A 23,868-nucleotide genomic window follows, 5' to 3' on the forward strand; every position below is an offset into this window, starting at 1 on the left:
GTGATAATCTTCAGGTTCTTCAAGTGTGAGAAACTCAAGGAAAACCTGGCTCGGTTGAAGGAGGGTCTCCTCAGTTGGGAAACAAAAATGAGGATTTCAAAACTAAATCAGTGTCCCTTTTCCCAGTCCGTCTGCATTTTGGTACAGAGACTCTAAGGCAGGAAGTTAGAGTTACCCACTCCTCCTAACAATGGCGAGAGAGCTGGTGCCTGGTTTAAAGAGACAAGTCTTGGGGGGTCTCAGACAAGTGGGGAAGTGGCTCCAGGACACCTCTTAGTTCTGAGGAGGGCCACCACGATGTACTGTGTGGGCTACCTGTGCTTGGTGTCAGGAACCAAGTCCTGATAGCCCAAGTCCCTGAAGCATCCACTAAAATCTTTCTTAATTCACCCTAAATCTCATCTGCTCTCCACTGCCCAAGCCCCACCTCTGTTGCCATGGCAACTGACAATTAGGAGAGGTGATGGGTAATCCCCACGTGAATTGCTCTAAGAGATAACAAATTACTGAAGCCAAAGAATGAAATGCCCTTGGAGCATGACGGTATTGAACTTTTCCTGGAAAGCTGGAAAGCTGTTGGACTAGAGAAATGTTTTGTGCTTGGCTGGTGTGTCAGCAAGGCAGTATGGAGTAGAGACACTCTCAGAGACTGTAATCCCAGGCGCCTGGGTTTCGGTACAGCTGAATAATAGTGACCCCCGAGCACAGTGATTGGAACCTTTCCAGCAGTGGCATCATAGGCTTTAAGCTCCGCTTAAAGGCTCTGCTTGTCTGTGGGAAGAGGGAAGGAATCACCCGGATCACGTGGCCTGTGCCCGTTGCCTTGATGCAGGAGGGTCCATCCCACTATGGGCAACACCATTCCTAGGCAGCTTAATCTGGGCGGTATCAGAAAACTTACTGAGCATGAGCCTACGGTTGAGCCAGGAAGCGCCATTCCTCCATAGCCCATGAGCCAGTTCCTGCTCTGGGCCCTTGATGATGGGTTTTCACTTGGCTTTTGTAAGCTGAAACAGATCCTTTTCTTTCCAAGGTGCTTTTGGCCAGAGTGCTCTCAAAGCAACAAAATAAAACTAGAACAAAGGGTCAGTAAAAATGCACAATAGATGTTCCATTTGGGTCCATCGTCTCATGCCTGGGTTTTTAAAATAGTTCCCTCTCCTCACCGTATACACATCTTAACAGTAAGACTGACATACCCCATCCCCTTTGTCTTCCCATGCCGAGTGGTTTCCTCGGGCCCCTCCTTCCTCCTTATATTATTAAGTCAGGAGTCACCTTAGTCCCCAAACGCCTAGTTGCACTGACCCCATTATTGATGCAATACATCAAAGCTGTGCTGAGCAGATTTTTTTATTTGGATAATTCAGACTCCGGGATCTCAGTGGATGAGGTTACAGCGATTAACATAATAAGCTTGCGCAATCTTGTAGTCTAGCCTCCCGTGCGGTTCTAATATTCTCCGAGGGAGTGTCTGCAAAGTCCAGCCCGCCTTTATTCTGCTTGACCCTCAGCCGGCTGCCTGAGTGGGATGAAGATGCCTTTGATTTTTTGGAAGCAGGCTGCGGTTTTGAGCATTGTAGGATGCCTAGCAGTGTCTCATACTTAGATGCCAGTAGTGACCAAAAATATCTTCAGAAACTGGTGTTTTCCTCGCCCCTCCAGTGGGGTGGGGGTACCAGGGAACAGCGTCTTTCCACTCAAGAAGAACTCGATGACATTTTATGGTTTGTGATGCCTGTGGTATTGTAGGAATAGGGACAAAAGTTAAGGCATTCGAATAGCCTGAGATAAATATGAGACAGGGTGGAATTCAGATTTACCTGCATTCAAGCAAGTAAACAAAATGTTAAGGACAGGCACACACCTTTAATCTTGGCGCTTGGGAGGCATATGGGTCTCTGTGACTTTGATGCCAGTTTGGTCTACATAGAGAGTTTTAGGGCAGCCTACCTAATAAGACCTTGTCTCAGGGGGCAAGAGGAGTTTAGGACTACCTAGTAAGACCCTGTCTTGGGGGTAAGGGGGGGTTAAAAGTATAAACGTAGTTTCAAAAAGGAAAGACCACATCAGCGTTCCGTCGTGAGTGAGGTAGATCCATGATACCTCCCACCCAGGGGACTATAAGTGGTTAATGCTTGCTCTGGGGAGGTTTCCTGGTCAGTCACCCTTGCATGTGCAAGCAGCCATAGTTAAGCGCACTGGACCCCAAAGCAGATAATAAAAGCAATAACAAGCTATGAGAGGAGGAAGACTTGCTGGGAAAGAGTTTGGTGGGAGGGGGAAGGGACCATATATGTAGACCATATATTCATGTAGACCACGAAATTTAAAACTAGAAGAAAGGCCAGAGTCATGCTGCTTGGTCACTGGGGAATGAACTTATCTTCATCCCAGTAATGAAGTGCAGTTGTCTTCCTAAATGGGGAATCTCAGGCAGGCAATTGCATGTTAGACACCCCACAGGGTAACAGAGATTCAGTTGTCCAGTGAGAGGAAATGACAGTTTTTCCTAAAACCCACGCTGTGTAGGTTTAGTGAGCAGCACTCTGAGTAGAACGGTGGATAGCAAAACATGTAAAGTTGGGACAGCTCCTGGACACCATAGTGGGTCCCTTGACTTGATCGCGGGAAATTTGCTTAGGCTGAGGAGCCAGGAGGTTAGACAATGCCAACCAGTTCTAGACTTTAATGAACATGTATTTGACAGGATTTCTCTAGAAAGAAGTATTATTAATAAAAATGGGTGTTTGCTTTGAAATCTGGGTCTTAGTTATCACCGCCATTTTCTTCAGGGTGTACAAGAAGCCAAAGACGTCAAAGGGAAACTTGGCAAATACAAATTCCCTCCTTTGGGGAGGGGGTGGGGGTTGTGTTTGAAGAGAGCACATGGCCTGCCTCACCTTGTTGGCAGCGTAGCATTTTGTGGCTCTCCTGGCCACTCCTGCTCTATAATTTTTATGCCAGGATGCTAGGCGCTCTGGGGGATTGTCATGGCCAAGCCAGCTGCCTACGCTTCAACCTCTTGCACCCAGAGCTCTGTTTTGTGAGTCCCTTCTAGCTTGAGCCCAAGGACTCCCCTTTTCTGAGCTGCTGAAGTTTGAGCCGAGCCATCCTGTGGGATAACGTCTGTGCTTCCAGGACGAGCCCGTCCCTCAGCATTTCCTGTTTCCATTCATGCTGGAAGAGAAAGACCTGTGACTGGGCGAAGAGAGACTGCCAAGACAAATAATGACCACGGCTTACGCAAATATTTTTGATCACAAGCCTTTTGTTGAATAAGCAGCCTTTTGAAACCTGCATTCCATGCTTTTCAGGAAAGCCAAGTCATGCTAAGCAGACTTGCTCCGTGATTTAAGAATATGTTTATTAAGTTCAACAGAAGATGACTCTGGCTTAGGGACAGCAAATAGGATAAGGGAATAAATAGCTTATTTGAGGTCACCAGGGAAGTTCGGCTTGTGGGTGATTCCCCCGGAAGTCCTGAGAAAATGGAACCTGCCAGGGAGAGTGACTTGTCCCTTCACAGGGACAGTCTGGGACTAAGGCTGAACCCGGCAGTGCCCATCTCCAAGTTAGTCACTGGTCATGCCTTAGGGAAGCACTTCCTGCTTTAGTAAAGGCTGCTCACCCAAGGGCCCACCTTCTCCCTTCTCCTTGGCGGCCTGCAGTGTGGAAACAAACAGCAGAATCACATGCTCAGAAAGCAGAGGTTTTCAAGGCGTGGGAGTCTGGCTCTTCCCCACTTCCTGCTTGGTTCCTGCACGTTGCTTGGCCGCTGGAGTCTGGGGCCTTCACAGCCACAGCCCATTTCCCTCCTCTTAACTAAAATGGGCTTTCCCACCACTTTCTTGTTTACTTCCAATCTGTATGTTAAAATACAAAATTGAGCTGAATTTGTCCATTTAGACATTTGAGACGATAATATCGTTCATTGCTATATATGTGTGGCATTTACACCATTGCAGCTTTGATTTATAAAAAGCAAAACAGTTTTGAAAGGGGAAAAAAAAAGAGGATAGGTAGGGCTGACATGGGTTATTTTGTTTTGTTTTTCTATTTTTAATGTTGTGTCCCTCTGTCTTTTAGTTGAATTGTGATCTTTGCCTTGACTTTTGAGTCCCACACTGTTCTTGTTTGCACTTTTATGTGTCAGGGACTGTTAGGTATTGGAGACATCAAGATAAATAAAGGCATGTCCCTGTTTCTAGTAGAAGCCAGCAGAGTGCTTACATGGGGATGCTGTTTGCACTTGATAGGGTAGGCTGGCGGGGATGCAGATCTCAGGAGTAAGGGGTCCGAAGAAGAGACACAATAGCTGAGGTAGAAAATGCCCGAGGGTAAGAAGGAAAACTCCCCTGCCTGAGATCCAGACAAGCTTCCAAGAGATGAGACGCTGAGCTGGGGTTTAGACAAGGGGTTTAAGGAAAGGAGAGGAAAGAAAGGAATTTTCCAGACGGGAAGAAAAGGGCAGAGATGATAGTATCATAGTGTAGGGCTCTGCAGGAAGCTCGGCAGCGTGACACTGCCACAGAATGAGGCGCAGGTATCGTGTGCTCATGCTTACGCGTGTTCCTGCATACGTACGTCTTTGCGTGCCTGTGGATGTAGGCTAGAGGACAACTCCAGGTGTCGGTCCTCAGAGTCACTTGTTTGTTTATTTATTATTTATTTATCTATTTATTTATTTATTTATTTATTTTTGAGACACTTTCTCATAGACCTGAAACTCACCCATTAAGGCTAAGTTGGCTGCCTATCCAGCCCCAGGGATCCACCTGTCTCTACCTGTCCATCGCTGGGATTATAAGCATGAACTACCATGCCTGGCTTTTTATAACATGGGTTCTGGGAATCAAACTCATGTCCCTATGTTTATTCAAGCACTATACCAACGGAGTGTCCTCCCTGCCCTGGAGTGTGGAGGAGGATGAAGTAGGGATGGTTTGCTTGAGTAAGGCCTTGCCTCTCTGGTGAAGATCCTCAGATTTTTATTTTCACTAGAACCTGTGAATAAAGGAGAATGTGAGGACCATGCTGAGATTTAAGACAGAATAGGTAGAACTAAGAAGGGGAAACATTATAAAAGAAATGCATTCATCCTCTGTTTCTGTGAGCAAGAGTCAGGGTTTGGTATTCGTGTTAATGACTTTTCATACTGCCGTGATAAAACACTGGGAAAGGCAACTTAAACGAAACATAGTTCATTTTGGGTTCTCAGTTTGAACAGTTCATCATGGCAGGGAAGGGTGGTAGCAGGAATGGGTGACATTGCATCCACAGTCAGGAAGCAGGGAAAGATAAATATTATTCTTAGCTCAGTTCCTCCCTTTTTCTCTGATCCTCACATCTCAACTTCCCTTTCCCTGTGGTCCTCACATCTCCCACATCCCAGAATCCCCCTTTCCCTGTGGTCCTCACATCTCCCACATCCCAGAATCCCCCTTTTTCTGTGATCCTCCATATCACATCCCAGAATCTCTTTTCTCTGTGGTCCTCCACATCACATCCCAGAATCTCCTTTCCCTGTGATCCTCACATTTCCCACATCCCAGAATCCCCCTTTCCCTGTGGTCCTCAAATCTCCCACATCCCAGAACCTCCTCTGCATCTTAAGCTTTATCTTCATAGCATCTTCACACAGTAGCCTCTCAGGGCCTCCTTGCAGAGGTAAGAAATCCTCTCTAATTTTGACCACTATCGATGGAATCATGAGAATGACTTCATCTGCTGTGTAAGGAAGGAAGGTCCTTTCCATTGTTGTGGTATAAATCCATGCAAAGTGAACGTAATAAAAATCGGAGCGGGGAGAGCAGGCGATGGGGGAGGGGACAAATGAGAGCAACGCCATGAAACCTATTCTTTTCTCTGGTAACCTAAAACATTGATTTCAAGACATAAAATTTAATAAAATGACTTGTCAAATGTATGCCAGTGGTCATAAAAAATGTTTTATGTCCTTGGCCCCTGGTAATTTATTCCAAGGGTATACTTTGAAAGAGATTAAAGTCCATGTGCAGTATGATTTCAGTGTGTTGTTGTGCGTGCTGGAGACCGCCCAAATGTTCAGTAACAGAGGGAACGCTTTTACAAATTTTGGCACATCAGTGAACAAAATTACAAGCTGCTGTTTTTATAATCATAAATTCTGAAAGTTTGTGATTACAGAAATAGAATTACACTTTTAAGTTACAGGAGACTACGGAATTCTGTGTATTCTGTAAAAACAAAACAGGTACATGCAGTGTCGAAGGAAAAAAGTAAGAAATAAGTGTATTTAGAGTTTCAGATTCCTTCTGAACAAGATTCTTCCTTCAGTTCTTGTTACAATTTCTAACAATTATGCTAGCGTGAATGCCTTCATTTGTTTACTTTTCACCTTTTTGGTGCTGCCGAGGATTTGAGCTCAGGAATTCACTCATGCATGGCAAGCATTGTGCTACTGGGCTTCAACCCCGGTCCTTAAATATTTTTATATAAACCACAGAATAATCGTTTACTTCTACTTCCTATCTGGACCGTTACTTACGGTATTAGTCCTAATGTCAGTAGATGGTGCATACTCCGACATACTTCTTACATCAGCAGTATCTTCCTGAATGACGATGGATCATCACTGCACGTGAGCGTCTTCTTAAAAATGCTGATTAAACCGGGCGGTGGTGGCGCATGCCTTTAATCCCAGCACTTAGAAGGCAGAGGCAAACAGATCTCTGTGAGTTCGAGGCCAGCCTAGTCTACAAGAGCTAGTTCCAGGACAGGAACCAAAAGCTACGGAGAAACCCTGTCTCAAAAATCCAAAAAAAAAAAAAAAATGCTGATTAAGTGGGGCTGGAAAGATGGCTCGGATTAAGGGCACTGGCTGTTCTTCTAGAGGACTGAATTTGATTTCCAGAACCCACATGGTTTATAACTGTCTATAACAGGGATGCATGGTCTCTGTTCTCTGCAGACACCACGCACACAAATGGTGCACAGATAGGTGAACAAGGAAAACACCCATGCCCTTAAAGTCTGCTATTTTAAATTCTGGCTCTGGTTGAGGAGATCTCATGGGCCCACCATGAGATATTCCACCTTTCTAACAAGTTCTTAAGTGATGCCATGGTCACATGGGTCACACACATTGAATACCAGAGCCCTGTGGCTCTCCCTTGGGTAGGAAGCTAATCTAATGGCTCAGTATCTATCGTGGTTTTGGGAAACAATACTCATGTTCTATCTGCCACCTCCACAAATGCCACAATATGTCTTTGGGTAGGGGATGTACAAGTATACATATATGTGTATGCATGTGCTCATGTGCACACAGAGGCCAGAGAAAGACACGGGATGTCCAATTCCATCACTTTCTACCTTCTTCCCTTGAGTCAGGGTCTTTCGATGAAGCTGGCACTAGGCTGGTGGCCAGTGAGCCCCAGCAATCCTGTCTCTCTGTCCCCCCGCAGTTACAGGTTACAGGTACACACAACCACACTGAGCCCTCTCCATAGATGTGGAGATTCGAGCTCAGTTCGTCTGCTTGTGCACCCAGTGCTCTCACCCACTGAGCCCTCTCCCCGGCCCCCTCAGTAACATTTCTGTCAGCTAGGATGGAGAAGTCCATAGAAATGAGTGAGCATCCCTCTGGTCCTGGAATTAAACTGCCGTCGTCTCATGACCAATATCCTTAAACCATGCCTCCAACTTGAATTTTGCTCGTCAACAGAAATGATCAGCCACCCCTCTGATCCTGATCACAAAGCTGAAAATCCCATCTATGCTAAGAAAAGCTTTGGTTTGAGTTAGAGTCCTGGGAAGAGCGCTCTTGGCCTGGCAGTGAGTCCTTGTAGCGTGTTGAGTCCAACAAGGTAGAGACCTGCCTTGTGCGATGAGCGTCTATCATTGTCAGGTTACCTTTGGTTGCCATAAGATACGGTGCCTTGCATTGACCTTGGTGTGGCAGGAGTAGAGGCCATTGTGAGCACTTGCCCCGTTATTGAGCATTGGCTGCCAGCACCCGCTTCTGTTTTCAGACACTAATTCATTCCCTGCTTGTTTCTCTGCAGTGACTGAAGCTGGCTTTGGGGCTGATATTGGGATGGAGAAATTCTTCAACATCAAATGCCGAGCTTCCGGCCTGGTGCCCAATGTGGTTGTGTTGGTGGCCACTGTTCGAGCTCTGAAGATGCATGGAGGTGGGCCAAGTGTAAGTTCTTGCTTTATCTTAGCTTTAAAAAACAAACAAACAAAGACAAAAAACCAGGGGCTGGAGAGATGATGAGATGATTCAGTGGTTAAGAACATTTGCTGCCCCTAAGAGGACTTGGGTTCAGTTCCCAACACCGGCATCTGGTGACTCTCAACTGCCTATAACTCAAGTGCCAGGAAATCAAATGCCCTTGTGGACTCCGTGAGTACCTGCATACACTTAGCACTCATAAATAGACCCAGGTTGCATACACACATACACATAAATCATAAAAAATTTTCAAGTTATATAGAGGCTAAAGAATTGGTTCAGTAGGTAAGAGTCCTTGCTTCTCTTGCAGAGGACCTGGGTCCTGTTCCCAGCACCCACATGGTAGCTCACAACTGTCTGTAACTCCAGTCCCAGAAGATCCAATGTCCTCTTCTGACCTCCTTGAACACCAGGCATACATATGGTACACATATGTACATGTAGGCAAAACACTCATAAAACAATTGTTAAAAAGTTTTTTAAGCTCCTACTTGTAGTCCTATCTAGCACCTAGGAGACTAAGTCAGGAAGATTGCCACAGATTCAGAACCAACCAAGGGTCAGAGTAGAACCTGTCTGAAAGAAAAAATATAGTTTGATTTAGTGTTTGAGACATAGTATATTCTAGATAAATGTTTCCAGTTGTCTGTAAAGTCTGCTTCCTTTCTTTGAAGTTCACCCCATAGATCACTTGGAGTTTAGTTCATTCACATCAGCTACGTGCAATGCCCACATAAAACCACTTTTGAGTCTTCAGATTCATCCCAGACATACCGGCCATGCTTATGTAAGCGTGTGGACCAGATCAAGAGAGTAAAGTGCTCGTTCCTGGATGAGGACCACTGGGGTTGGAATGAGGGCTTTGATGGAGGTTTGCCGTGCTTCTACAGATGCCTTTGTGGCACATGGATGTTCTAGACTACAGGTTCCACGTAAAACCTCTTTCCGCCTGTCTCTGCCAGTTGTGACTTTGCCTTGTGACTCTTGCACAGCACTGTGTGCTTCTGAGCAGCCCTGCTTTGGGAAAATTCTCTCTTTTTTAAACAAGGGCTCACCATTTAGCCCTGGCTAACCTGGAACTCACTATGTAGACCAACTGTGCTGGAACTTATAGAAACCGAGTTGCCCCTGTCTCCCTAGTGCTGGGATTAAATAGGTGTGCCACCACACCTTACAATTTATTTTAATATATGTGAAGATTTTTATACCTTTCTTTAAAGTGGGCAAAGGGGGCGTATGTGTATTTTTAAAATTTGTTTGGATTTTTTTACTTTAGAAGTTTCCAAATGGGAAAATTTTTATTTGAAGTTTCATTATTTTCCCATCTGATATCATTATGGCATACAGATATGCAAGACATCAAACCTAATTTCTTAATTAGAGTACTATGGTCACAAAACTACCAATCAAGGGTGGTCACCCACTATAAATGGTAACGGGTTTGCCTTTGGCAAACTATGTCATTTGGTCTTTGTCCTAGGAACTATTTCTCATCCCTTTTTTTTTTGGCTGAGGAAGCCAAGATTTGCTGGGTTTGAAGACAATGGCCAACAGCAGGTCAATCTAAAGTCAAGAATGTCAGTCAAACCTCCTGCTTTGTCCACATGCAGAGCCGAGGGTGGATTGGTGGGACACACGTTCAAAACTCCAACTTGGTGCCAGCTCTTCATTTTGCCTGAAGTTGCGTTATCATTCCAAATGCAAAAATTGTAAAGATACACATTTTGAATTTGTAAAGACACACATGAATTTGTAAAAACACACATGAATCCTTGGCTGTTCTGATCATGCTTAAAATTCCAGTTGTTGCTGTGGGTCCTCCACTTTAGACTTTGTTTGAGTCTCTAGACCTACTTCTCCTTTCAAAAGATAAAATGTACGTATGTATAATTTGAAATGCTCCCTTCTTCCCCTACCATTCCTACATTTAAACTCAAACGACTTTGGTCCTCTAAATGGTTTTGAGTCTGTCTGGTCTGGTTCGGTCTTTATACAATAAGGGAGGAAATCGTGGAGACGTGTGGAGACCCAGCGGCGGGAACATCTCACCTCTCTTCAGGGAACTGGTCAGCCCTAAGATTTACAGTCCAAGCCGGGCGGTGGTGGCGCACGCCTTTAATCCCAGCACTCGGGAGGCAGAGGCAGGTGGATCTTTGGGAGTTCGAGGCCAGCCTGGTCTACAAGAGCTAGTTCCAGGACAGGAACCAAAAGTTGCAGAGAAACCCTGTCTCGAAAATCAAAAAAAAAAGAAAAAAAAAGATTTACAGTCCAGCATTTTCCCAGACCTCCAGACTATAAAAATGTTCACCATGATCTCCAATCCTATTGCACCTCTTACTGTGTGTGCTGCATTGTCGGGCTGTTTTCTTCCCAGTTATTCTTTCCTGTTCCTTCCTTCCGTTACGGTCTCCCAGGGCCTGGCATATTCTGTATCCCAGAAATGTTTGCAGTAATTAGTAAATGAACTTTCACCTCTCAATCCTACGTCCATTTTTCTTTCATGTGGCCCACCTTCGTGTGTCAACTTCTCCCTCGAAACAGCTCTGTCTTACTGGTTTTTTTAATCCAGTGTAATTTCTGCTCCCTTTCGACGTCATCGCACAGATCGCTGCGGTCGCCTTGTGTGTGTTTACTCAGCTGAGGTGGCTCTTTTGATCCGTTATTTGTGCAGTGGAAAATCCTGTGACCTTTGAACTTGCCCATTTTAACACAGTTATTTTTCCCATGACCGTGACCCAAAACCTGACAAGGAGCAACTTAAAGGAGGAAGGGTGTTCTGGGGCTCGTGATCTGAGCCAAGAGGATAGGGGTCACCAGTGCAGGGAAGAGACAGGGGCATGAGGCCAATGACTGCGCAGACTCTGCAGTCAGGAAGCAGAGAGGTGAAGGCTGGCGCTCATCTGGCTTCATGCTGGTTCCTTGTCATTTAGTCACGGATGGACCCCAGCCCACATGTCACTGCCTGCGTTCCCCCTGCGTCTTCCCTCCTTGATAAAGCCTCTCTGGAAGCACCCTGCAGACACACCCAGAGGTGTCCATGTTGTATTCAGGTCTGCTGGTGAGCTGAGATCAGCCAAATTGTGGAGATTATAGCTCCCTGCTTTTCTTGAAGTCTACTGTTCTGTGTATTTAATCTCACTAAAAATGTCCTCACCAGAGAAACACACACAGTAATGCTTGATCAAATATCTGGCACTTTGAATTCCCGCCAGGTTAACACGTGGTGTTTAGGCATGTGTAGGCATGTGGAACACTGACTAGATTTCGTTTCTTTTTTTTTTCTTTTCTTTTTTTTTTTTTTTTTTTTGGAATTAATAAGCAATTGCCTCCACACTGTCCTAAGTGTCCCTTTCTTCTTTTTGACTTAGGGTGGGATGGATCCCTTTCCCCAAAAGTATAGCAGTGTCTTTCCAGGGTCTCCCTTCAGTTGACCTGAACTAGTTATATCTGATCGTGTACTACAGAGATCCGAAGCCAGGCTGTTCCTTCATGTTTGTCTGACCTCCAGGTGCCCCTATTCACTGCTCTCTGCATCTTATTGGTGAATTTTATTTTTTGAGGTTTGGGGGATCCAGTCTACATAAGACCAGTTCTATGCCACTGAACTACATGCTCAAAACCTCATGTGCATCTGAGAATTAGCTTATATATTCTGCAGTCTCTATAGGATTTCTATTCAAAGGACATTAGCTATCTCTTCATCGGCTTGGATCTGTTTGAATGTTTTTCAATGAAAGTTACCGCTGATTTCATAAAAAAATGCTCATATATCTTCTTCTTATAGATCTGTTCTATAAGATCTATAATTATTTCTAAATCTAAATTATTTCTGTTCTTCTATGTTACATGTTCTATCTCTAACTCGTCTGAATTATCTTCCTTGCTGTACGGATTTAACTTATCAAGTCTTTTGGGAATTCTGTGCTGCCATTTATATCTGAAAATGAGTTCTGTTTCTTCCTCTCAGTCTTTACTTTTGTCCCCTTGTCACTGGCAGGGTCTTTCTAATTGCAAAGCAGTGTTGGGTGGGGTGCTGGCTGGGGGCATCTTCTTAGTCCTCATCTTAAAGGGGGTGTGTGTCTAAACAGCTCGTCGCTAAGTGTGATGCCTGGGATCTATTTTTAATGAGGATTCAGGAATTGCCTTTTTTTTTAATTGGCCAAATTAGCATAAAGACTGATGTAGGTTTTCTGTGTCTTTCAAGATGACAGTTTGGCTTTTCTCTTTAAGGCTGTACGTGTTGCTGAAATTATTATTACGTCAAGAAATCTTGTCAGAACAAGTCTGATTCAGACAGATATGTCTGCTTTCCAAGTAACTGGATTTTACTAATCAGTTTGCTAATGGTTTGAGCCAGTTTTCTTTTTTTTCCCCATTCATATTAGTTAACTATACAAAATTTTAAAATTTTGGAGTATTTTTTTTCTTAACTATGGAAGGCTTGTGTACACATTACAGTAATTGATTTATATTATTAAAGGTTGAGTAGAATTCTCCTATCAGGCCATCTGGGACTATTGCTATAGAGAGTCCCGTCCCGTCCCCATCCCCAGCAATGGGATGAGTTTTAGTTTTTGACTCTTTATATTTCAGGTAACTGCTGGGGTTCCTCTCAAGAAAGAATATACAGAGGAGGTAAGAGAAACTGATCATTCCCCCCCCCCCCCCGATTAATGATTAGCTTCCAGATGACCGTCAATGAATGACCTCGAGTCCACCGGCAAACTTCTTAGAAATGTGCTTTTCTGGACTGAGGAGATGGCTCAGTGGGTAAAGTACTTGCTTAGCAAGCAAGAGGACCTGAGTTCGATCCCTGCCGGGCATGGCGATGCAAGCTCGCTTTCTCAGCCCTAGGGAGGCAGAGACAAATGGACTTTTGGGGCTCACTGGCCAGCGAGAGACTACCTCAATAAAGAAAGGTAGACAGCACCTAGGGAGCAGCCAAGGCTGTCCTCTGGCCTCCACATTCATGAGCACATACTGTAGTGTGCATTTTTAAGAATCCCTGTGAAAATGGGTGGGATGAAGAGGTGAAACCCATCCGGTGACCTCTAAAAGCTGAAGAAAAGATAGATATAGGCTTATCTGGCGTCCTCCACACCCACGGCAGTCATCCTGACCCAGAAAAGAGGGAAGCTTATACTTGTGTATTTCTATGTTGTAGGAAAAAAACCTGATTCTTGAAAAATGTGCGGTTGTTTTTATGGCTTTCCAGAGTGCAGTAACTGTTCTGCGCCTGTTAACTGGCGGCAGTACCACATAGCTCCTACAGGTGGCGCCATGGGTTTAACCGGAGTAGCCAAGCAGGACCCCCTCTGGATCCCAGGGACTTGTGTGCCTTTTGCCCCGCTGACTGCAGAGAGTTGGCTGTTTATCTGATGGCCAGTCCTCCATAGAAATAGTTGCCTAGTCTAAGACTCAAATACATGGACTTGGACCCAGACTAGGTTTAGAAGCTAATTTTAATGTGAATTGCCTCTGTTTCCGCCATCTTTCTTGGAAACCCAAGGTGACTCAGGGCTCTTTTTAGAAGTTTCCAGGGCAATAAAGTGAGAAAAGATAGAATCAGAAGTTGCCAGTGTGGTGAGGCTGGTCTCGCTTGGGGGCATTGATGGTGACACTTTGGCTGATTTCCTTCCAGAACATTCAGCTGGTGGCTGATGGCTGCTGTAACCTACAAAAACAAATTCAGATCGCTCAGCTCTTCGGGGTGCCCGTCGTGGTGGCGCTGAACGTCTTCAAGTGAGTCTAGCTTTCTGCTGTCTGGGGGACCACACTCGTGACCGCACTTGTCCTAAGGGCACTTGGGTTTCTCGGCTTCATCTTGAGACACAGAATCGTTGGCTTATTCTGTTTGATTTGGTTTCATCTTCACAAATGTGTTCTCAAGTGTTAGTGTGGAAATGAAACTCAAATAGTGAATTACCATCTGTTTGGTTTGTGGGGGAGGGAGAGGTTTTGGGTTTTTTTTTCCCCTTTCTACCCGGTACTTCTGTCTGACAACATGAAAGAATGATCAAAAGGAGATTACTATAAAATTTTCTCAATTAAAAACCCTTAACAACCTGAAACCGTTGAGTCATGTTAGAGAGGATTCTCTCTACCTGTTTTTCTTCAAGTCTGGTTTATTTAAACACAATGTGACCACTTTTGATGTTTAAAATATATTCGGTGTTAGGGAGTGAAGTTCTGTATAAACCGTTAGTCTTTCTTTCAAAACATCACTAAGTGAACACAGATGCAAAAACCACAAGCATTCTCTTCACCAGGACCGACACCCGCGCGGAGATCGACTTGGTGTGTGAGCTCGCTAAGCGGGCCGGTGCCTTTGATGCGGTCCCCTGCTATCACTGGTCGGCTGGGGGAAAAGGGTCTGTGGACTTGGCTCGGGCTGTGAGAGATGCCGCCAACAAAAGAAGCCGCTTCCAGTTCCTGTACGACGTTCAGGTAAGTCCCCGCCACCAGGATGACAGCGGGCTGGTGGCTTTGGGGTCTTGCCGAAGGCCGGCGCTTTGAGCGCTGTTTACATGGCCCGCCTCACACAGCCTTCCTGAAGGCTCTGCAGAGAAGGAAGCTCATGACTAAAGGCATTAGTGTCTGACAAGGTCCAGGTGCCAAGGGCACATCTTATTTCTGTCCCAAACCTGTGCTTTTTAAGGCTCTGCTTTCAAGTAGTGGGCCCAAGGGAAGGGAAGGTCCTGGGAGGTAAACTAAGGCTTGAAGGGACTGACCTCCCAGCAACAAGTCTTTTGAGCAAATTCACAGCTGCTCAGTTATGAGGCATTTTTATTATCCATATCTGCTACAGTTCTTTCCCGTGTGTGTGTGTGTGTGTGTGTGTGTGTGTGTGTGTGTGATAGGTAAGTGTGGGCACACACATGCCACGGCACACATGCTGAAATCAGAGGTCAGATTATAGGAGCCAGTTCTGCCCTCTCACCTTGTCGGTTCCCGGGATGAAACCATGGCAGGACTCAGCAGCAGGCACCTTTATTCACAGAGCTGGCTCACCGACCCTCATTGTGGTTTCCTTGCACAATCTTACATACTTTTTCCTTGTCGTAAAATACATCAAGTGTTCTCATTTATGAGTGTGCGGTGCAGTGGTACCAAGAATATTCGCGTTGTTGTGCAACCAGCTTCTAGAACTAGTCTCGTCTTAGAAAACTGAAACTTCGTGTCCATGTAAAGGCTCCTCATTTTCCCCTTCCACAGATCTTTCTAGGAACCACCATTCCACCTTAGTTTTAGGAACTGGACTACTGAGATACTTCATATAAATGGGATCTTGCAGTGTTTTCTGTTGTGGCTTGTTTCATACGGGGTAATGTCTGTGGAAGATGTCATAGCCCATGTGAAAATTGTATCTATTTTAAAAAGACTGGATGTTGTCTTATTTTTTAAAACATAATTTTTAATTGATTTTATTGAGGTCTACATTTTTCTCTGCTCCCCTTCCTGCCTCTCCCCTCCCCTTCAATCCTCTCCCATGGTCCCCATGCTCCTAATTTACTCAGGAGATCTTGTCTTTTTCTACTTCCCATGTAGATTAGATTCATGAATGTCTCTCTTAGGGTCCTTATTGTTGTCTAAGGTCTCTGGCATTGTGATCTGTAGGCTGGTTTTCTGTGCTTTGTGTTTAAAAATCATTTATGAGTGAGTACATATAATAACTGTCTTTCTGGGTCTGGGTTACCTCACTCAAACTGATGTTTTCTAGCTCCCTCCATTTGCCTGCAAATTTCCAAGATGTCATTATTTTATTCTGCTGTGTAGTACTCCATTGTGTAAATGTACCACATTTTCCTTATTCATTCTTCAGTAGAGGGGCATTTAGGTTGTTTCCAGGTTCTGGCTATGACAAACAAAGCTGCTATGAACATAGCTGAGCGCATGTCCTTGTGGCACAATTGTGCTTACAGAATTGAATTTGTAGAATTTTAGAAATTAAAACTTTATTTATGCTGTTTTGTAGCAGTTGGGGAATAGGGCGATCAAAAGAGGAATGTTGCAAGCCCCTTCTCGTTGTTCGTGTCCCTGTCCCACTCTCTCCTCCAACTGCCATCGCTCCCTCCATCACCCATGTTTACCTGCTCTTTGCCCTGTTTCTTTCTTCTTCCTAGATACTGGACCTTCTGGCGTCACCTGTGCAGTCACCCCCACGTTTCCCAGACAGGTGCATTTCTCATTGGTAAACCCACCTGTCTCCCCTCTGATTTATGACTGGGCTGCCTTTGCAGCGCTTTGCTCTTCCATCCTGCTCAACGGAACTTCTATCACAGAACATCGTTGTGATAGAAGTTTCTAGAAATATACTATTCCCGCTAAATATGAGAGAATCTCCAATGTCAAACTACAAAGGCCACACCCAAAGTGACAGCTGCCGTTTACCCCCTCCCATTCCCATACAGCCTTTCCAGCTTCAATATAGACAAAATGAGAATATAGTCATCTCATTATAGGGACTAAAAGTAGACCTTAAAGATGCCAAATGTGGTCAAATCCCTGTATAGAAAATGACTCCCTTCAGATTCAGGGAGACACTTATTCACCCCGGTCTCAAGAAGTTGAGGCTTGGTTTTAAAATTAATTTGTTTTCTTCCTTGCAAGCTTCTCCCTTTCTCCCCCTCACTACCCAGTGTGTGTGTGTGTGTGTGTGTGTGTGTGTGTGTGTGTGCACATCTGCATGTTTGTACACATGCACATGTGTGTAAAAGTCATAGGACAACCTCAGGCACTATTCCTCAGGTTCAATGCACCTTATTTCAGGTGGACAGGCTCTCTCCTTGGTCAGGGAAATGCAAGAAGCCTGGCTGGCTGGCTAACAAGCCCCAAGAACCCACCGCTTTTCTCCTCCCCAGGGCTGGTACTGCATGCGTGCCACCACGCCTGTCTTTTTTATGTAGGTTCAGAAGGATCAGACTCAGGCCTTCGTGCCTTTAAAGAAAGCTCTTGGGGAGCTGAGATGTCATTCCAGCCCATGCCTTATTCTTGAAGGAGACGTTTAGTCTTGAAGCCCGGGTGTTCTTCCCAGAAGTGCATGTCAGTAAACATGACCTAGCTTTGCGGCATAGTGAGGAAAGTCGCCCCCGCTTGCACAGGCTCCTTGCTCATGAACGGAAGCTGGAGCCGTGCCTCGTGTATGTTCCCATTGCTCTTAGAAAACACACATATTTCACAGTCAGATCTGTGAGACCGGAAGGACAAGATAAAACATGGAAATACATGAGCAAGCCGGGCATGGTGGTGCACATGGTGGTGCACACTGGGGAAGCTGAGGCAAGAGGGTTAGAAGTTCAAGATTAAAAATAATAATAAAACCAAAGAGTGGGAATTAAGTGTGGGTAGTCCCTGCAGAGTTCTGTTTGAGAATAACCAGAAATTACCCTCGGAAACCCTTTATTTGCAATGTTTTTCTTTGGTGACTGCAGCTCTCCTAACAGTGAGATATTTGCTCATTTCCCAGATCCCATTGCTCTCCATCACACACTGCAGTCGCCTTCCTTAGGAGGACGAGGTTTCTCAGGGGTTCCAAAGTAAACCCACTGCTCAGGGTAGGGTGCCTGGAGTCCAGGAAGTATAAGCCCACCCACTCGGTAGCTCAGATGGGCTAGCCTCTGGCGCAAAGTATGGCTTGTGTCCGAGATGCAGAGCCCTAATGTTCGCAGTAACAGTGACAGCTGCTCCCGGGACACCAGGTGGTACGTGTGCCGTGCAGCCCTTGTACCTGTGTGGTCTGGTCAGTGTGAATGAACATGGACAGTTTCCAGTTGTATGTCTGTCTGAATCACTAGAAAGGGTGTTGGCCAAACTACATGCGTGTCATTTAAAATCAACGCTCTATTTCAGACACAGACCACAAGCTGAAGTAATTAGCGTGCACCTGGAGATTTATATTCCGCCTATAAGTTATTAATTGATCCTTCCCTTTCAATATTTTATGGACATCAAAATGCATTATTCCAGTATCACGGAATAAAAATGGTGAGCCTGTGTGCTTTAGCTCCGTGACCTGGGAGCTGAAACAAGAGAAGGCTATTTTTTATTCAGCATGTCAGGATGCATACCAATGACTTTATTTGGTGCCGAGCTGAAGCGGCAACCATGTGGGCTTGCTAAGATACGGCCAGGGGTGGGTGGTAGAATGCTAGGTGGTGTTTTTGTCACTCAAAAGAGATTTCTCCAAGCTGCTGCCCTTAGCACCTGATCTCCAAGTGAGCGGAAACGTCACATTTATAAGACATTGGTTGTTTTTGTTTTGTCCTCTCCCCTCCCACCCTGTGCAGATGCGTGCGTGTATACCCACGTGTGTTGGGGGTGGGGTATGTATACCTGTGTGCACTTAGAGGTCACAGGTTAGAATACTAAGCATCCCACTTCATCACTTTATTCCATTGGGAGAGGGTCTCGCACTGAACCTGGAGCTCATCTGGCAGCCAGCAAACCCCCTGCCACTCATAGCACTGAGGCCCATAACCACGTGCTTCTTACATGGCTGCTGGAGATTTGAACTCAGGTCTTCTTGGTTGCTCAGCAAGAGCTCTTATCCACTGAGACAGCTCCCCAGCCCCGCGAAGCCCTTTTACCTTGTTATTTCTAGCAGCTTTGTTTTTAAACCTTATCCTACTTCACTTTATATAGTGCCCTTTTGCGTTGTCGAGACAGGGTTTCTTTGTGTAACCTTGGCTGTCCTTGAGCTCTTTGGGATTCAGGCTGGCCTCAAACTCACAGAGATCTGCCTACCTCTGCTTCCTGAGTGCCGGGAGTAAAGGTGTGCACCATCACCCCGCATTTGGTGCTTTTAAAAGAAAAATTAATTAACATTTTTACATCATGTCTACCATTTCCCTTTTTCCCTCTCACACAGTCTGTGCTCCTCTTACTCCCTCTCAAATCAATGGCCTCTTTTTCTTTGATTATTGTTGATATGTATAGGGGAATTCATAACTATATAAATTCAACCTGCTGAGTCCATTTTTGTGGCTTGTGTGTATATGATTTCCGGGCTGAGCACTTTGTGTTGGGTTTTCCATTGGAGGGCTTCTCTCTGGGAGGAGCTAATTCTCATCTCAGCAGTCACCTGTCGCCTGCGTTCTTTGTCTAGGAGAGAGACCCCTGAGGTCTCTCTTGCCACATGCGTGTTTCTGTTGATACTGTCGTTATTCAGGTCTGGCTTGGGCAGCCCTTTTGAGGAGATATGGTCTTACAGCAAATGACTTGATCTGGCTCCGACAATCTTTCTACCTGCTTGCTCTTCTGTGATGCTTCCTGAACCTTCTGTGCAGGACTGGAGTTGTATTGTAGGTTTATCCGTTGGGGCTAGAAGATTGATCCCTTAAATAATTCATTAATTCATAATACATTCATCTCTGTGTTGTGACCAGTTGTTTTCTGAGGGTCTCCTTTTGCTATAAAGAGGAGCTTCTCTGATGAGGGCTAAGAACTATACTCACCTGTGGGTATAAGAATAAGTTTTAAGAGCCAGGTGGTGGTGACACACGCCTTTAATCCCAGCACTTAGGAGACTGAAACAAATGGATTTCTATGAGTTTGAGGCCAGTCTGAATTACAAAGAGTTAAGGACAGCTAAGGCGTCACAGACAAACCCCTGTGTCGGAAAAACAAAACAAAAACAAAGAATAAGCTTTAGAATAGAGTTAGGAACTTGCTAAAGTGGAGGTAGTGGGAGGTGGTGGGTTCTCCTCTGAGATCCATGACGTCACTAGGCCTGGCTGGATGGCTAGGTTTCTAGTACTGGCATGATTTTCCTCCTTTTGAGTAGATCATGAGTACAGTCAGACAGCTGTTGGTTACTACCAACATATGAACACCACTACGTAGCCCTGACTAAACTAGGATTTGCTTTGCATACCAGGCTAGCCTTGAAATTATAAATCTGCCTCTGCCTCCTGAGTGCTGGGCTAAATGCATGCTTTACCAAGCACAGGCTGGGGTGTGTGTGTTTAGTCAGAAAAAAATATGTATAAAGGTTTAAGTCAATACTTTTCTGGGATTTATCAGTTGGTTTATTCCAGTAAAAAGACAACAAAGTTAACTAGTTTGATTTAACAACTTCTTTGGGCATATCCAGAATCTTTTCAAGAATAATATTATCATGTGATTTTGAGTAGCTTCTACTAGCCTGGATCACCATAGCTACCCTGTGAGCACAATCTATGAAAGTCACCATGTCCTCTACCTTACATTGCTGGTGTCAGGACCAAGGTTTATGGTGCACCAGCAGCATGCAAGAAGCTATGCAAGGGGCTGGAGAGACGGCTCAGCAGTTAAGAGCATTGGCTGATCTTCCAGAGGACCCAAGGTCAATTCATTCCGAGCGCCCAAATGGCAGTTCACGGTCATCTTTAACTCTAGTTCCAGGGAATCTGACACCCTCTCTGCCTCCAAACATGGATCTAACACACAGACACACATGCATGCAAAATACCTATGGACATAAAATAAAATGATAATTTTTTTAAAAGAAGCTGCACAACAATATAATGGTTGGTCATATTATTTCTCTAAAGCCATACTGCCCAAGACAGCTGGCAGCTGTTTAGATTATAATAAACTAAAATAAAATTAAGAATTCATTTCCTTGGTCATTTTACAAATGCAGTCATCGTGTTCCAACGGCTTTAATGCTCATGTGACATGCACTGTAAGTTGGCTGGAAAGAAGAGTCAGAAAATATTTGTATGGTGACAAACATTCCATTGGAAGTTTCATTCTAGAATGTTCCAGGTTCCTAAATGTCGGTTTCAGAGACTTGGGGGAGAATTGACGAGGAAAGTGTTTGAAATATTCAAGGTCTAATGTAGTGTTAATTCAGAAAGGCTCACCAGAACAAGCCTAAACACGCAGCTCTATAAATCCTTAATTTTCATTCAGCGTGTATGAGTGTTTGCCTGTGTGTGTGTCCATGCACCACGTGTGTGCCTGGTACCCACAGAGGCCGGAGGAGGACATGAGATCCCTCAGAACCGGAGTTACAGATGGTTGTAAACTCCCATGTAGATGCTCGGAACTGAACCCAGGTTCTTTGCAAGAGCAGCCAGTGCTCTTAATCACTGAGCCACCTCTCAAGCTCCATGAAGTCTTAGTACTGTATTTTACATTCCTACCTTGTACAAGTAGGATACTTGGTATTTTGTGACTGGTTTTCTGACCTTTGCTGTTTGGGCCGAGGCCTCTACCTTCTTCTTCATGTAGAATGAGTTTTGTTTTTCTCCTTTGCTTGTTGAGATCTTTCTTGTTTTTCCTTCAAGGCACTGTTCAACTTGTTTTGTTTTTCCACACTAGGGATCAACCCCAGAGCCTTGTGCACGCTAGGCAAGAGTTCCCCCAACCAAACTACACCCTTGAACGTCCCCTTTAATGTCTTGCCAGCTTTTGCAGATCTCCAAGCTTTCCATGTAGCCTGCCACCTCCTGACTTCTTGTTTACGCAGAGCCTTGATTGCACACTGTCTCCCGTCACATTTGTTTATTGTGCCATTGTCTGCACTCCATCAGGAATGCTCGCCCAGAAAGTCCCCAGAACTTGTGTGCGACGCCTTGACATTGTGGAAGTTCTTGCCGTGGATGGTTCTTTGCTTCTTCAGCACAGGATCAGGCAAGGCCTGCTGTGTGTAAGCCATTCTGCTAGACTGAGGCGTATCAGGGTGAGGGAATAAACAACTTCATCCGTGTGTACATGGTCAAGGGAATGCCAGTGCTGATAAATGCATAAACATGGCTTCTTTTATCGTTTTATTTGTTTCTATAAAAAGCTGTGTTTTTCCCCAAAGCGGCTTACGTAAATCCCAAGTTCAGGTAAAGCTCATTAGACTGAGCTTGCCCCCAAGCTTTGTACTTCTCTTCACAACCAAGCAGGAAAAGAATAGGAAGCTCCTTCACTGAAGGCGTAGAGTACATAGATTACCACAGTAGAATGTGTAGATTACCCACAGTGGAGGGAGAAACACATATGGGGCAATTTTCACACGACCCCTAAGCAGCAAGTTAAACGAGATGTTTTTATTTACTTCCAAATGCCACAGTAGAAGCCCCTCTGAACCTTGGCCGAGCTTCCTGCTCAGTGGGTTGGAGTGCCTGCTGAGAGCCATGCAGCTGGGCCAGGGAGAACCATAGGAGGCCACGCTGCCCATTGCTCAACCCTTCTGTTTTTCCACCCACCGTGGGCTCTGTGGGAGCCCTGCTTAGTAGAGCTCACAAAGGCAGCCTGGGCCCTGGCTCGATAGTCCCAAAGCTCTTTCCAGTAAACACTAACAAAGAAGAGATGAGTCACTGGCAAAACGATGCACTCCCTTGTGTCCACGGGAGGTTGGAGTGGTCCTGGGAGAGGCCACATCTGAAGCTTGGCTGGAGTAGAGGGATGCTCAGGAGCTGGGTTGCCTGATTCAGGACCAGGGCTCCTGTCGACTGATTTTCTCTGGTCCTTCTGCTACCTCAGCAGATTCTTTCCTGCTAGAAAGATCTTCTAGCGTCTCGTTAAATTTCCGTTTATTTTGGAGTGGTGGTGTGTGCTATGTCACACATGCGGTGGACAGAGAACTATTTTCAAGGGTCCGTTCTCTGTTTCTACTACTTGTTGGCAAGTACCTTTACCTGCTGAGCTTGTCACTGGCCCGTTGCTGTTGCTGACGATCAGAGGAGATTGCAGTAGCTTCAGCAGTGGCAGGAACAAGTGTTTCCTTGCTTGATGATGTGCCATGCAGACAGCGAGATCAAAGGTTCATGTTCCAAGCCCCCTGTCACAATTACCCTGTCATCTGAGCTTTCCTGTCAGTAGAATTTTTAGTTAGCTCTGTTCCATCTGCTACTTGTTAAATAACCACTCAGAGACTTATTACTAATTATAAGTGCTTGGCCGATAGCTCAGGCTTATTAGTAACTAGCTCTTACAACTTGAATTAGCCCATTTATATTAATCTACATTCTGCCAAATGGCAGTAGTTCTCTTTCATCTTACTTCCTGTCTCCTCACCGTGTCTGGCTGGCGACTCCTCTGACTCCGCCCTTCTTCTCAATGTTCTTAGTCTCCTTCCCCTGCCTAACCGTATCCCATCCAGCTATTAGCCAGTCACCTTCTTTATTAAACTAATCACAGTGACATATTTATACAGTGTAAAGGAATATCCCACACTTTCCTGTACCTTCTGTAACTCCTGTAGCCCCAGGAGTTTGTGCTTAGATGACAGGAAATTCATAGTCATCTCTTCACTGGTCTATGGGGGTAACTCCACTCAAAAGGCTGGAGCAACCTTTGGGTAAATAGATGTTTCTCGTGATTGCTAACATTGTCCCCTTGCCAAGATCTAGAATCTCCTAGGAGACAAACCCCTGGGCATGTCTGTGAAGGAGTTTCTAGACTGGACAAACTGTGGTGAGAAGGCTTACTCTGAATGTGGGTGACACCGTCCCATGGACTGGCATCCCAGACTGGGTAATAAGGAGGAAGTAAGCTGACCGCTGGCATTTGACGTCCCTTGCTTCCGGGCAGCAGATGCGAGGTGACCAGCTGCCTCACATTCCGTCACTTGTCCTTTCCTGCAATGGAGGAACGTGTGCCCATAGACTGCAAGCCAATGGATCTTCCCTGAAGTCGCTTCATCCTAGACCCTTGGTCACAATAATAAGAAA

General features: G+C 45.2%; 1 protein-coding gene across 1 annotated transcript in view; it reads left to right on the forward strand.

Annotated features, from left to right (window-relative positions):
• Mthfd1l (methylenetetrahydrofolate dehydrogenase (NADP+ dependent) 1 like) overlaps positions 1–23,868 on the forward strand; it is a 179,172-nt gene that overhangs the window by 101,109 nt on the left and 54,195 nt on the right. Inside the window, exons 21-24 of the mRNA XM_041680308.1 lie at positions 8,049–8,188; positions 12,815–12,856; positions 13,863–13,963; positions 14,491–14,668. Of these exons, the coding sequence (XP_041536242.1) occupies positions 8,049–8,188; positions 12,815–12,856; positions 13,863–13,963; positions 14,491–14,668 (461 nt within the window). The remainder of the gene's footprint in view (positions 1–8,048; positions 8,189–12,814; positions 12,857–13,862; positions 13,964–14,490; positions 14,669–23,868) is intronic.

The sequence above is a fragment of the Microtus oregoni genome, unplaced genomic scaffold (assembly GCF_018167655.1).
Source record: "Microtus oregoni isolate MIOR12 unplaced genomic scaffold, Mior012 000033F_ref0000390, whole genome shotgun sequence".
Classification (NCBI taxonomy): domain Eukaryota; kingdom Metazoa; phylum Chordata; class Mammalia; order Rodentia; family Cricetidae; genus Microtus; species Microtus oregoni.